At 41.4% G+C, this 15,411-nt stretch overlaps 1 protein-coding gene across 1 annotated transcript in view; it reads left to right on the top strand.

Moving 5' to 3' along the window:
• The first annotated feature begins 204 nt into the window (after positions 1-204).
• The window catches only part of nt5dc1 (5'-nucleotidase domain containing 1), a 74,170-nt gene continuing 58,963 nt past the window's right edge, over positions 205-15,411 (top strand). The window contains exons 1-2 of the mRNA XM_048597026.1: positions 205-213; positions 2,206-2,297. Of these exons, the coding sequence (XP_048452983.1) occupies positions 205-213; positions 2,206-2,297 (101 nt within the window). The remainder of the gene's footprint in view (positions 214-2,205; positions 2,298-15,411) is intronic.

Genomic DNA, 15,411 nt, shown 5'->3' with positions numbered 1-15,411 from the left:
GTTAAAATCAGGTATCTTAGAGATTCTAGAATTAGAGAAATCCAGGAGCTGGATATAATTCTGAGGTCTAAAGGGATCAAAGGATATGGGGAGAAAGTGGAAAGATGCTACTGAGTTAGACAATCAGCTATGATTATATTGAATAGTGGTGGAGTCTCAAAGGTCAAATGGCCTACTCCTGTTTTGTATGTTTCTATGTTACAAATGTCACTGGTAAGTTTTCATTCATGGTACTGCAATAAAGTTGTTTGCTGTCCTGACTTTGCTGAGTGAAATGTACCTTCCATTAGATGTAAAAGGTATTTAGGATTGTTGTTCAAAATATCATTTTAAAATGCATATGTGCAGTGAAAATGTACACCATTGATGCATTGGGTACACTTTGTTTAAATTGGTATTTTTATAACTTTTGCTTGCATTTATCAGGATGTCAGTGCCTGGTCTTTGTTGGCCTGAGTGTGTGAGTTGAGTGCCCCCTTGTTTAATCTGACATCCCTCTATTCTACTGCAGCAATGTCCTAACATTAATCTTAGTAGATTATCTATTCACTGAGAAGTTTGAACATTCAGTTATCCAATGCATCCTTCCTTAAATTCTTTGTGAGATTGCCATTCATTGTCAGTTGAATACATTGGAATGGGAGTAAGCCATTCAGCCTTTTGAGCCTGTTCCATCATTCAGTGAGATCATGGCTGATGTGTGGCCTACCTCCAGACACCTGCCTAAGCCCCATGCACTGCTAAAAGTTAATTCATTCCCTTGGCAGCAGGCAGGCTACTTTCATTCAAGCTCCTGATCTTGTAAATATTAGTGAAAATGTGAATCACAAAATCCTGCCAGTCTTGGAAGCAGGACAATCGGCCCATTGAGTCCACACCACACTGACCTTCCAAAGAGCATCCCATCCAGCCATCCAGACCTACCCCCCACTCTATTGCTGTAACCCTACATTTCCCATGGCCTGCATATCCCTGGACACTGTGGGAAAATTTAGCATGGCCAATCCACCTAACTTGCATGTTCTTGGAAACTGCTGGGAGGAAGCTGGAGAAAACCCACGTAAACATGAGGAAAATGTTTCAAACTACACACAGTCACTCAAGGTTGGAATCGAACCCACGTCCCTGGTGCAGTGAGGCAGCAGGGTTAACCAGTGAGCCACGGTACTGTCGCACAGTTGTGGAAGGGAATCGGGAAAAAACCTTTTAAAATGTAAGGATACCCAGGTTTGATGCTTCTAATGGGTTTGCAGGTTAATGATAGTAAAGAACAATTAATGCTTGACTGAACAATTTTGAAACAATAATCAGTTGTGTTCAACTTTGGGAATGTGTGAAGCACTGAATATAATATTTTATTAGCATTGTGCGCAGAGTCAGAGATGTACAGTGTGGAGACAGACCCTTTGGTCCAACTCTTCCATGCCGACCAGATCTCCTAAATTAATCTAGTTCAATTTGGCCCATATTCCTGTAATCACTTCCTATTCATGTACCCATCCAAATGCCTTTTAAATGTCGTAATTCCACCACTGCCTCTGGCGACTCATTCCAAACGCACTTAGATCACTTTTAAATCTTTCCCCTCTCACCTTAAACCTATGCCCTATAGCTTTGGACTCCCCCACCCTGGGGAAAAGATCTTGGCTGTTCATCCTACCCATGCCCCAAATGATTTTATAAACCTGTATAAGGTCACCCCTCAGCCTCCGATGTTCCAGGGAAAATCGCCCCAGTCTATTAAACCTCTTCCAGTAACATCTTGTAAATCTCTTCTGAATCCTTTCAAGTTTTACAATATCTTTCCGATAGCAGGAAGACCAGAATAGAATGCAGTATTCTAAAAGTGACCTAACAAATGTCCTGTACAGCAGCAGCATGACATTTGTGCACTGATCAACAAAGGTCACTCAAAATTCTGTATGGGTAAATGAGAACTGCAAACTAATTCACAAACATATTAACAAAATTTGTTCTTGTCTTGCTGAGCTTTACATATTAATTGCCACAGTCTGAGATACTGTAGCTACATAAAGCTTATCAGTAGAGTTGCTGCAAATAGAAAATAAAGTATTTTCATTGTAATTCAAATTAATACTTCCTCTGAAGAACCTCTGCACTATGCTCTTCGCTTTGTAGTAGAGGAAACATACTATTTCTGATACTTATTGTAAACCAATGTTGTGTTTTGTTTGAATTTTTCAGCTGATATATGACAGCTTTGCTCAGTTCTTAGTTGAACAGAGAGGCTATGATCGGGAACTTATGACTTTGACTCCTGACTGTTGGGACTTCTGGTAAGTTGTTTATTTTTCATTATTTCTTGTTGCAAAAAATGGCAGTTTTTGTTCCATGTCATTAACATTGAATTCTAAAAATAATCAGGGCCCATTTCAACTTTTCACCCCTCGCCCTTCAGCTTGACAATCTTTTGGGCCTTAAACTTCCAGAAGTGTGAGCTGATGACAGTGAGATCTGAAAGGCATCTGGAACTTTGATGACCAAGAACTTGAGTATTTAACCAATGTAGCAACATAAATAGGAGAGTGAAGTGAGCATGAGACTTGAAGGAACAGAACAGAAAAAAAAAAAAAAACGGGGGAAGGAAAGATTGAGAGATAAAATAGCAAAACGAAAAGTAAGATAAAAAAAGTTTTAATATTTTAAGTCCTCTCAACCATTATCTGAAGTGGATTGGTACAACTGAGTGACCATTTCAGAAAATTGGCCACACATTGTGTGGGAGTCTGAAGTCATACGTAGGCCAGATCAAGTATGGATGGTATATTTCCTTCCCAGATGAGCAGTAATGAACAAAGCAGGGAACTCCTGAACTTTGGCCTCAGCACTTAAGTGCATTGCTGCCAGAAGTAAAGCAGTAGAAAGCAAAGAATGCTCAAGATAGAAGGATGGAAAAGCGTTGATAATTGTTTGGGTGGAGGAGCTGGTGGAAATTAACGGAATAGAAAGGAATTAGTCCGTCAGGGAATTTTCAAGTTGAAGCATTTCTCTGCTGGAAACTTAATGTAGGTCAGCAAACAAAGGATGGTTGGAGTAATACATCTCGTTGTGACTTGGGAATGGGCAGCAGAATTTTTGCTGAATGCAAATTTACAGAAGCTGGAATATAAGAAGCCAAGTAGAATATTACAAAGGCATGAATGAGGCTTTCCACAGATAGCTGAGATGGCACTGGAGTTGGAGATAAGCAGTGGAGCAGATATTGTTTGTAAACTCATTTGGGGTCCAGAATGGCACTCTGTTCAAGAATGAAACATAGACACATAGGAAAGAGGTGCAGGAGTAGGCCGTTGGACCCTTTAAGCCTGCCCTGCCATTCAATATAATCATGGCTGTCCAACTCAGAACCTTGTTCCTGCTGTCTCCCCTCGATCCATTTAGCACTAAGAACCATACCTAACTCCTTTGTGAAACCATTCAGTGTTTTGGCTTATTGTGGTTTTTGTGGCAGAGAATTCTACAGGCTCAAAATTTTGTGGTTGAATAAATTTCCCCTCATCTCAATTCTATATCCTTAGACTGTGACCCCTGGTTCTGCATTCCCTAGCCATCGGGAATATACTTGCTGCATTTACCCTTTCTAGTTCAATTAAAAAGTTTCTATAAAATCTGTCCTCATTTTCCTGCAGTGAATATAGTCCTAACTGATCTAGTCTCTCATTCATACATCTGTTTTGCCATCCCAGGAATCAGCCTGGTGAACCTTGTTTGTATTCCGTCCATAATCAGCACATTCATCCTTGGATTAGGAGACCAAAACTGCCCACAACATTCCAAGTGTGGTCTCGTGCAGTACCTCTATAATTACAGCAAGAATCCCTGCTTCTGTAGTCGAATCCTCTCACTGTGAAAGTCTACATACTGTTTGCCTTCTCCACTGCTTGCACCCTTACTTTCAGCGATTGGCATTCAAGAACGTCAGGGTCTTGTTGCGCGTCCCCCTTTCCCAATCTATTGTCATTCAGATACAAATCTGCCTTTCTATTTTTACTTACAAAATGGATAACCTGCTATTTATCCACATTATATTTCATCTTCTGTGCATTTGTCCACTCACTCCACTTATCCAAATAACAAAAATGAAACAAAGATCTGCAGATGCTAGAAATCTGAAACAAAATCGGAAATCGTTGGGGAAGCTCAGCCGGTCAGGCAGCATCTGTGGAGAAAAAGCAGAGTTAATGTTTCCAGTCTGATGAAGGGTTACTCGATACTTTCAGTTTCTGCTGTCCAAATCACACTTGTACATCTCTGCCTCCTCCTCACTGCTCACCCTCCCACCCAACTGTGTGTTGTCTGCAAATTTGCAGACATTGTATTTAGTTCTGTCACCTAAGTTATTAATATATATTATGAATAGCTAGGATCAAAGGATAGATCCCTGCAGTACCCAACTAGTCACTGGCTGCCACTTGGAAAGAGACCTGTTTAGTCCTATTCTTTGTTTCCTCTCTGCCAACCAGTCAGTACACTACTCCTTATTCTATGCACTTTAATTTTACACACTAATCGCATTTATAGGACCTTATTTAACACCTGCTGAAAGTCGAAGTTAAACCAAATTCACTGGCTCTGCCTTATCAACTGTACTAATTGCATCCTTGAAAGATTCCAGTAGATGTGTCAAGCATAATTTCCCTTTTAAATCCATCCTGACTCCACATGATGTTGTCAATAATTTCGAAGTTCTTCGCTATTATATTTTTATAACAACCTCTATCATTTTCCCCACTACTGAGGTCAGGCTAACTGATCTATAATTTTCTGTTTGCTGTCTACTTCCTTTTCTTTCAATAGTGCAGTTGTGTTACTACTTTCTAATCCATAGGAACTGTTCCAGAGTGTACAGAATCTTGAAAGTTGACTAATGCATCCACTATCTCTAGGACAAGTATTCTGCAAATTATTGGGCCCTGGGGATTTATCATCCTTTAATCCCATCAAGATTATTCTGCTACTAGCACTGCTTTCCTTAAGTCCCTCCCTGTTCCCCAACACTTTTGGGACATGATTTTGTCCTTGTTTGTAAAGCCAGAAGAGAAGTATATATTTAATTGGTTTAGCATCTCTTAGCTCCCCATAGTAACCTCCCCTAGTTCTGATTGTTAGGGACTAGTAGTTGTCTTCACGCATCTGTTTCTCTTTATATACCTAAATCTTTTGCATTCAATTTGTATGCTCCCTGCAAGCTAACTCTACAATCCTGCAATACTCAATAACCTTTCATGAAGTCCTAGAGGAATGGAAAACTGCCAGAATGATACCTGTTTATTGTCTCCCTCTCTTAATTAAGAGGGTAACTAAAGGGCTGTCATTGTGAAAATGATAAAGCCTATTATGAAGGATGTAATAGAGCATTTATTAATGTATAACATCATCAAACGGAGTCCGCTTCATGAAGGGGAGGACATGCATGACAAATTTATTAGAATCCTTTGAGAAAGTAACAAGCAGAATAGGTAAAAAGAAGCAGTGGATCAATTTTGGATTGGCTAAGCATTATATGCCCATTTTTTGATTAGTTTCTTCAAAATTGGACATCTTACTGATATATCTTCCTTTTATCTTCTGGCTTATTGCTTAAAATAGCAATCACTTATAGGATCGTTCTTTTTATGACAGCTTGTCTTTCTCGTCTCACTAACTTTACAAGTCTCTATCAAGGTAATGTGGCACCAGCAAATTGTCTGATTTGAGAATATCTCACATCACACCTTGTGTTTAATGATAAGCTAAATATCCCAACTGATGCGACTAAGTGTCTTAGAAAATTTCAAACCCTATTAGAATCTTTCAATGAAAAGAACTATGTGACTCCATTATAACTGCATGTTTCAGAAACAAGTTAACTCATGGCATTTTCAAAAAGCCATACTGGCTTATGTTCTCCAGATGAAATGAAAGTCACACTAGCAAGAATCACACCATATCATCAATGCACCCTGTAAGGTTTTTGCAGCTGCACAGATACTGGAGGTCAGTGCACAGCAGCAGCTTCCAGAAGCAAAAGCCGTTCATTGACATGTCAGTCAACATATGCAAAACTTCCCAGTGGCTGTATGTTTATGCTGCTTAGAGTGAATGTTGCGTATCACCATCTTGAAGTATGTTAAAACCGAGGTTCGAAGTACTATTGCAATATACAGTAAAATGCACAAAGCTCAAAATAAGCATACAAACCTAATATCGACTGGCCTGTTACATTCTTGAAGTTAAAACGTAGGAATCAATTTAAAAAATACAACTGTCTCTTTTGAGGAAATTGTTTTACTTTAGAGGACTTGGCATTTGTTAGGTTTGCATTAGCTTGTGTTAAAGCTGAGGGTGAAAAAATTCCCTTTTGTTACTTCATGGGCACATCATAAAAGTAGTTTTCCCAGTTACCAAGATGGCCAATTAAATACCCTTAATTATATCAGGTTCTAAGCAACAAGATCAATCAACCAGGCTTCTTGATGGACATTCAAACACAGCAAAGTTCTGCATATGCTGGAAATCTGGAATAGAAACAAAGTGTTTGAAAAAGGTCTGTGGAGAGAGAAATAGTTAACATTTTGAGTCCAATATGTCGCTTTCTTGGAAGAAGAGACTTATTGTACTCAAAACTCGCTTTCTCCACAGATGCTGCCAGAAAGGCTGAGTACAGTTTTTATCCTCAAATATAATTATTGTTTTATTATTAAAACAACACTTGTACAATAAAAATGCAATACTTGATTAGCAGTTGGTAAGCAATGCTTATTCCTCTGTGTTATAACGTGAAGACAGGCAGCCGAACCAAATCAGTATTTCTACCTCTGTAGCTGCAACATAGTCAAATTAATCTGTCGAAGACCCCAAATAGTCACTCCAATGGTTTCTGACCAGACTTTTGAATAACTAATTTCCAGACACTGGCTTGTATCTGATGAAGGGTCGAGGCCCGAAACGTCAGCCTCTCTGCTCCTTATGATGCTGCTTGGCCTGCTGTGTTCATCCAGCCCTGCACCTTGTTGTCTGCAATACTTCTAACTCAGGTTTTAACTCTTTGGGCTTCCGGAAGCTGATGTAGCAGATTAGATAGGGAGTTTTCAAATCTTCATCCTGTTTCCAGCAGCAGCCAAGAACCATCTCCTCAGAAAACATAGTTCAAATAAACAACTTTAGTTCCTGCTCTGCCCTGATAGACTGATCGACTCTTCCCAAGGTCTTGCTTACCATTCTGTCACTGCCATCTGCATGAACATAGGGCTTCTTCCGGACTTGCCAGAATCAATTTCCAGGTTCTGTCCTTATTAACAGCGAAGTTCTGCTATCTGTTTAAACACAGTGCTGTTCTGTGGGTTGCTGTGTTTTTTGGAACCTCTTTAATCAAAAATCAGTCGACAATTTCACTCCAGTCCAAGCCTCGCAAATAAACAAAAGCTTGTTTAGTCTGTTTTTTCCTTTTACCATCAACTCTGTCAAAGTCCACAAGTCATTTGCAGCTCAAACTTAATAGTTGATTGAAGAATAATAATAATGAAAAATCATTGCAGGCTCTAATAAATTCCTGCAAACACAGAAACTCTAACAAAAGAGAAAAGGAAAACTATTTTTCAGGGAGTGACTTTCTGAGAAAACTCTCTTCTGCCAATGGATAATTCTTGAAGGCAAAACGATGTTCCCGCACTGGTGGTCAAGTCACTAATCGTGCATAGTTGATTCAAAAGTCTTGTGGATATAGATTGCTTAAGAAATACAATCTTGTAATTCAACAACAGTGTTTTCAGAAATGGGAAAGATCTGCTTTGCAGCCACCATTACAGCATGTAAAAGATATCCGGATGGGAAGAGATTAGAGAGGTATGGGCCGAATGCTGGCAAGTAGGACTAGATTTATCCAGGATATCTGGTCAGCATGGACGAGTTGGACCAAAAAGCTTGTTTTGGTGCTGTGCATCTCTATGATCTTATTCTTCTCAGGCTTTCCACCGACTGTAGCAGATTAACACGGACCTGTCTAAGCCAGTTGCTGTTTAGAAATAGCCCCTACAGCCACCTAGAGTAAAGCAATCCGTTATCAACAGTCAGAGATAGTAGGAACTGCAGATGCTGGAGAATCCGAGACAACAAGGTGCAGGGCTGGATGAACACAGCAGGCCAAGCAGCATCATAGGAGCAGAGAGGCTGACGTTTCGGGCCTAGACCCTTCATCAGAAAAGGGGGAGTGGAAGGGGGTCCTGAAAGAAATAGGGAGAGAGTGGGAGGCGGAAAGAAGATGGATAGAGGAGAGGATAGGTGGAGAGGAAACAAACAGGTCGAAGAGGCGGGGACGGGGCCAGCAAAGGTGAGTGTAAGTGGGGAGCCAGGGAGGGGATAGGCCAGTCCAGGGAGGACGGACAGGTCAAGGGGGCGGGATGAGGCCGGTCGGTAGGAGATGGGGGCGCGGCTCGAGGTGGGAGGAAGAACAGGCCAGGGGGGCGGGGACGAGCTGGACTGGTCTTGGCATGTGGTAGGGGGAGGGGAGATTTTGAAGCTTGTGAAAACCAGTCCAGCTCGTCCCCGCCTCCCCAACCTGCTACCCCCCCAACCCGAAGCCGCACCCCCACCTCCCACCGACCAACCCCGACCCACCCCCTCCCCAACCCCCCACCCACACCCACCTCTGTTTTACAGGAAAGCTTGTTTTTTAAAACAAAAGGCATCAAAACCATGGTGAATTTTCAGTGTTTTCTAAAGAAACCACTTCAGACATTTCCAGAAGACTTGAAATGAGCCCATTTTCCACAATTCTTCAAAAGTTAACTCCTCAGAGCAATATTAAATATCAAGTGTATTTGTAATGCTTTTACCTTGCGCAAATGAAAGCTATTTTTAAATGTCTCATTGTCAAGTATAAACTGTGTAAACATGAAAAAGACATGCTTTCACACACACTTTCATTCACTTTTTACATGTAAGCTATGGAGTTACATCTGGAATCTTATTACTTAGACAATTCAAACACCCTCACAATCTGAATATTTTTAAAAGGTACGGCTACAATAGAAAGCACTATCAAAATCTGACATTTTAATGTTGTCATTCTTTTCCACAAAAGTTCAGGAGGTTATTAGCTGCATATAACACTTTTTCTGTAGCCATGATGTATATATGCTGCAAAATGTTTAAGAACCAGTCATCCCGGAGTTGTTTCTTCCAGCGTTGGGTATTCCCTTTGTTGATTTAGTGTTTTGGAAAGTATTGCATTGGCTTCTCAATGCCCAATCCAAACTTTTTTGAACAAATCTGCACTTTTCCCAAATCGCTAGCATTCATTGTTCCCATGAAGGGCTAAATGAGACTGATTCATTGATCAAAATATGTTGAGTACACTCCTGATCTCACAACCTTGGTTTTTTTTTTGGAGCAAATGTCAATGAAGCAGCTATTGAAATTCAGTACAAACTTACAATAAATATAACAGGTGCTCAAAAGTCTCATAATTTAATTTTAGGAGTGGGAAACTCCATTAATGCTCGTACATCTGTTCGTGGCAACACTTGTCCTTGCACTACTAAATGACTGCAGGAAATTAATCAGGCTATTTAAAATCCACTTTAGCAAGGTTTATTACCAAATCAGAAGAGTATAATTTTCCAAATGAAGCTTTTAGTTGTTCCAAGTGTCACTCTACACTTGTACATTATCAAGTTGATGGTAGGAGACTGAGTGTGGTGGTAGAGAGTTGTTGTTCAGTCTGGAGGCCTGTGACCAACAGTGTGCTGCAAGGATCAGAGCTGGATGGACCACTGCTTGGCATTTATATAAACAATTTGGATGAAAATATAAGAGGCAAGTTTAGTAAGTTTGCAGGTGACACTGAAATTGGTAGTATAGTGGACAGTGAAGAAGGTTATCCAAGTGTGCAACGGGATTTTGATGAATTGGGTCAGTGGGACGAGGAATGGCAGATGAAGTTTAATTCGGATAAATGTGAGGTGTTGCATTTTGGTAAGACAAACCAGGGCAGGACTTAGACGGCTCATTATAGGGCCTCGGGGAGTGTTGTTGAACAGGGAGACCTCGGGTGTGCAGGCACATAGTTCCTTGAAAGTAATACCACAGGTAGACAGAGGTGGTGAAGAAGGCATTTGATACGCTTGTCTTCGTTGGCCAGGGCATTGAGTACAGGAGTTGAACACATGTCATGTTATAGCTGTACCTGCTGTTGGAGAGTATTGTGTACAATTCTGGCAGCCCTGCTGTAGGAAAGATGTTATTAAACTGGAAAAGGTGCAAAAACAATTTACACGGATGTTACTGACGCTGGAAGATTTGAGTTAAAACAAGAGGTAGACAGGCTGGGACTTTTTCCCCTGGAGCGTAAGAGGTTGAGGGGTTACCTTTCTAGAGGTTTACAAAGTCATGAGGGGCAGAGATATGGTGAATTGTCAAAGTCTTTTATCAAGGGTACGGGAGCCCTAAGCTAGAGGGCATAGGTTTAAGGTGAGAGGAGAAAGATTTAAAAGGGAGAGGGGCATCTTTTTCACACACGGGGTGGTGCGTATAAGAAATGAGCTGCCAGAGAAAGTGGTAGAAGTGGGTACAGTTACAAAATTTAAAAGACATTTTCATTGGTACATAGATAGGAAAGATTTAGAGGGATGTAGGCCAAATGCAGGCAAATGGGACTAGTTAAATTTAGGACCTGGTTGGCATAGATGAGTTGGGCCGTTGTATGATTCTGACTCCACATGGTAAGGAACGCTGGCTAACATGTAGTTCATTGGCCTCTGGAAAGTTGCCAGAATTTTTCAGCTTGATGGCAAGACTCAACACTGCAAAAAACAGTCTAGTGTGACGAAAGCTGATACCTCTTTAGCCATAGGTGTCAAAGGAATTTGTCAGTATTGCCTTAACAAATCTATTTTGATTATGTATTTATGCACTACCAATCCTATCAATAGAGTCTTCCAAGCAAAGTAATTAGGTTAGAATCTCCCTTTGTTACTTCATTAACCTTTTGGCCATTAATGGAGATTCTGGTTGAACTCTCAGGCTCTGGTACTAACATGACGGGGCAACTTAAGCTGCTTTGATTGGGTTGAATTAGGTGGTTTTCTAGCATGGGATTTCATGTGGGCCTGTCCATTAAAGGATGCTGTTTGCTCCAAGAAGATTCTCTCTCATTCATTGCATGTATGTGTCATATGAGCATGGAAAGAGGTTCATTGGCCCATCATGCCTGCTCTGGTTACCAGGACCTACCTACTGTAGGCCCATTTTCCAGCTCTTGGCCCATAGCCTTTTATGCTTTGGTGCTTTGAGTGATCATCTAAATACTTCTGAAATGTTGTAGTGGTTTCGCCTCTACCACCTTTTTAGACAGTGAGTTCCAAGTTGCCAGCGTGCACTAGATGAAATTTCTTTTCCTTTTAAATCCTGTGTAAATGTCCTGCCCTTTACGTTGAATCAGTGTCCCCTGGTTATTGATCACTCTACTAAGAGGGAAAACTTCTTCCAATCTACCCTATCTATGCTCTTATTTTCTATATTTCACTCATCCCTCCTCAGCCATTCCTGCTTAAAGGAAAATAACCCGAGTCTAACTACTCTCTCTGTATAGCAGGTTATAGTCTAACAGGTTTATTTGAAATTACAAGCATTCGGAGTGGTGGTGCTGCTTCATCAGGTGAAGTCTATACCTGATGAAGGAGCAGCACTTTGAAAGCTGGTGCTTTCAAATAAGCCTGTTAGACGATAAGCTGGTGTTGTGTGACTTCTGACTTTCTTCACCCTAGTCAGACAAAGACACCTGCACATTATCTCTTTACAGCTGAATTGCTCCAGCCCTGACAACATCCTGGTGAATATCTTGTGTACCCTGTCATACAATCACAGTGTGACAAGCAAAACAGCACACAGTACTCCAGCTAACATCTTCTACACTTCCATCATAGTCTTTCTGCTCTTGTCTTTATTAATGGCTAATTTTCATTGATTAATAAAGGCAAGTGTCCTTTTTAAAATTCATTTGTGGGACATGGGCTTTGCTGGCTGACCAGCATTTATTACCTGACCCTAGTTGAGAAGGTGGTGGTGAGTTGTCCTCTTAAATGCTGCAGTCCACATGCTGTAGGTTGACCCACAATACCCTTCAGGAAGGAATTCCTGGATTTTTACCCAGCGGCAGTGAAGGAACAGAAATATATTTCCAAGTCAAGACAGTGAGTGGCTTGGAGGAGAGCATCCATTGCATGTGGTATTCCTGTGTATCTGCTGCTCTTGGCCTTCTAGATGAAAGTAGTTGTGCGTTTAGAAAGTGCTGTCTAAGGATCTTTGAATTTCTGCAGTTGTCTTGTAAATAGTACATGCTGCTGCTACTGAGTGTCAGTGGTGGAGGGAGTGAATATTTGTGGATGTGGTGCCAGTCAAATGGGCTGCTTTATGTTGGGTGGTGTCAAGCGTCTTGAGTGTTGGAGCTGCACCCATCCAGGCAAGTGGGGAGTATTCTTGACACTGAACTTGTGCCTTGTAGATGGTGAACAGGCTCTGGGGAGTCAGGAGATGAGTTACTTGCCACAGTATTTCTAGCCTCTGACCTACTTTAGTAGCCATTGTGTTTGTGATAAATCCAGTTGATTATCTGGTCAATGGTAACCCCCAGGATGTTGATAGTGGGGGATTCAGTGATGGTAACATGATCGAATGTCAAGGGGCGGTGATTAAATTATCTGATATTGGAGATGGTTGTTGCCGAGCATTTGTGTGGCGTGAATGTCACTCGCCACTTGTTAGCCCAAGACTGGATATTGTCCAGATCTTTTTTGCTTTTGAACATGGACTGCTTCAGTACATGAGGAGTCACAAATGGATGCTGATAATTGTGCAATCATCAGTGAACATCCCCACTTCTGACCTTATAATGGACGGAAGGTCATTATTGAACTAGCTGAAGATGGTCAGGCCTAGGATATCCTGCAGAGAAGTCCGGGAGCTGAGATGACTCACTTCCAACAACCACAACTACCTTCTTACGTGACAAGTGTGACTCCAACCAGTGGAGAGCTTGCTCCGATTCCCATTGATTATAAGTTTTGCTATGGCTCCTTGACGCCACAGTCAGTTAAATTCAGTCTTGATATCAGGGGCTCTCACTGTCACCTCAACTGAGCAGGTGCTTCTCTAGCACTTTTGATCACTATAATGATGATCAAGAGTAGACTGAGGGGATGATAATTGGTCAGGTTGCATTTGTCTTGTTTTTTGTGTACATGACATACCTGGATAATTTTCCACATGGTTTGATAGATGCCAGTGTTGTAACTATACTGGAACAGCTTGGCTAGGGGAGTGGCAAATTCTGGAGCCCAAGTCGTCAGTACTATTGTTAGAATGTTGTCACGTCCCATAGCCTTTGCAGTATCCAGTGCCTCCAAGCGGTCCTTGATATCGCATGGAGTGAATCAAATTGCCTGAAAACTGGTATTTGTAATGCTGGGGCCCACTGAAGGGGGCCGAGATGGATTATTCACTTGGCAAATCTGGATTATTTGCGAATGCTCCAGCCTTGTCTTTTGCACTTTTGTGTTGGGCTCTTCCACCTTTGAGGTTGAGGATATTTGTGGAGCCGCCTCATCCCCTGAGTTGTTCAATTGTCCACCACCATTCATGACTGGATGTGGCAGGATTGCAGAGCTAAGATCTGATCCATTCGTTATGGGATTGCTTAGCTCTGTCTATCACTTGCTGCTTATGCTGTTTGGCGTTCAAGTAGTCCTGTTTGGTAGCTTCACCAGGTTGACACCTCATTTTCAGGTATGCCTGGTGCAGATCTTGGCATGGCCTCTTGACTGTTTCATCGAACCCTTAGTTAATAGTAATGGTTGAGTTGGAGGTATGCCGGGGCACAAAGTCACAGATTGTGCTGGGGTGCAGTTCTGCTGGTGCTGATGAACTGTACTGCCTCTTGGATGCCCAGTCTTGACTTTTGAGATCTGTTTGCAGTATGTCCTATTTAGCCCAGTGACAGTGCCACGCAACACGATGAAGGGTATTCTCAATGTGAAGGCAGGCCTTTGTCTCCACAAGGACTGTGGGGTGGTCACTCTTCCTGATGGTGTTGTAGGTAGATATATCTGCAGCTGGCAGATTGGTAAGGATGAGGTCAAGTGTGTTTTTTCCCCTCCTGTTGGTTCCCTCAACACTTACCGCAACCAGCTTGATCAGTAATGTTGCTGCCGAGTCACTTTTGGTAGATGTAGGGATGACCTGTACCTGGCTATGTCAGGTGGTTAGTACCCGATCATACTAAGCAGCCTATGCCTGCTTACAAGATGGCAGACAGAAGCTAAGCAAAACTGAGCAGCAGTAAAAGAATGCTGTATGTTCCCATCTGACACAGTTCTGATAAAAGGATGCCTTAAGGCAGATAAATGACCAATTCCACCCTTAATGAAAGGATGATTGTCCCAGTAAATGAATAACATCAGGTGCTAGATTAGGTCCTTAAGCAGCTGCAAGGATAACAGTTAAAGTTATTTTGCAGTAAATTGCCACCAGCAATATTAAATAGTTTCTATCTAAAAATGCTCTAAACATAAAATTTGGTTTCCATATATAACCAAGATATTGTACAAGCCTTAAAAAAAATTTAAGCTTAGATGTGAAGGTTAACTAGCCTTAGGAGACTCCTTCTCTTATGCCCTGAACAAGATAGTCCACAACCCATAAATTACAAAATGTTAACTGTAGAAGTAGTTGTAAAACATTGCACTTTATAATTAACTTTATAACAGAAGTTAACCTGATAGCAATTAGTTAAAATGAACTGACTTTTTATTTTTACATTATGTAATTGGGACAATGGGAAAATGAAAGGAGTAACTGCATTTGATAAAAGACAGTACCAAAATACAATGGGTAATAGAATTCGAGCTGTCCTTAGAGATAAACAAACCTGAGAAAGACCCAAAGGAGTATAGCCATTAAACTTTTGGAATGTGAATGAATAGGATGCCTAGAAGGATCCCAAGGCCTGGAGGTTACAATGTCTAGCTAATACGATTAGATCATGGGAACCTGGGCCTGTTCATGGAAGTGCTCATCACTGATTAGGTGTCCCATGGGATTAGGTGTTTGGATTAAGGGGAAGGACCGTGAATATGTTGCATTTGCTTATTGTAACACAAAATGTATAAAAGTGCTGTATTCCTTTGTAAAAGTAGAGGGTGTGTCATTGATCTATCTTCCCAAGTCAGATTCGGGGAAGATCCTTTGGCCCTATCCCTGCATAAACTGGTTCCTGCTTGAAAAAACATCTTCCACTTGCCTGAATCCTGCCTGCCTCCTGAGTCTTTGTCCTGGGTCAGGAAAAATGCTCCTACAGATTGGCGCTGCAAGCAGGGTGCACTGCCTGAAGCCGGCACACCTTGAGCCACGATCTGG

This window comes from Rhincodon typus, chromosome 5, assembly GCF_021869965.1.
Source record: "Rhincodon typus isolate 14 chromosome 5, sRhiTyp1.1, whole genome shotgun sequence".
NCBI lineage: Eukaryota > Metazoa > Chordata > Chondrichthyes > Orectolobiformes > Rhincodontidae > Rhincodon > Rhincodon typus.
This window is presented reverse-complemented; position numbering and strand designations above follow the sequence as displayed.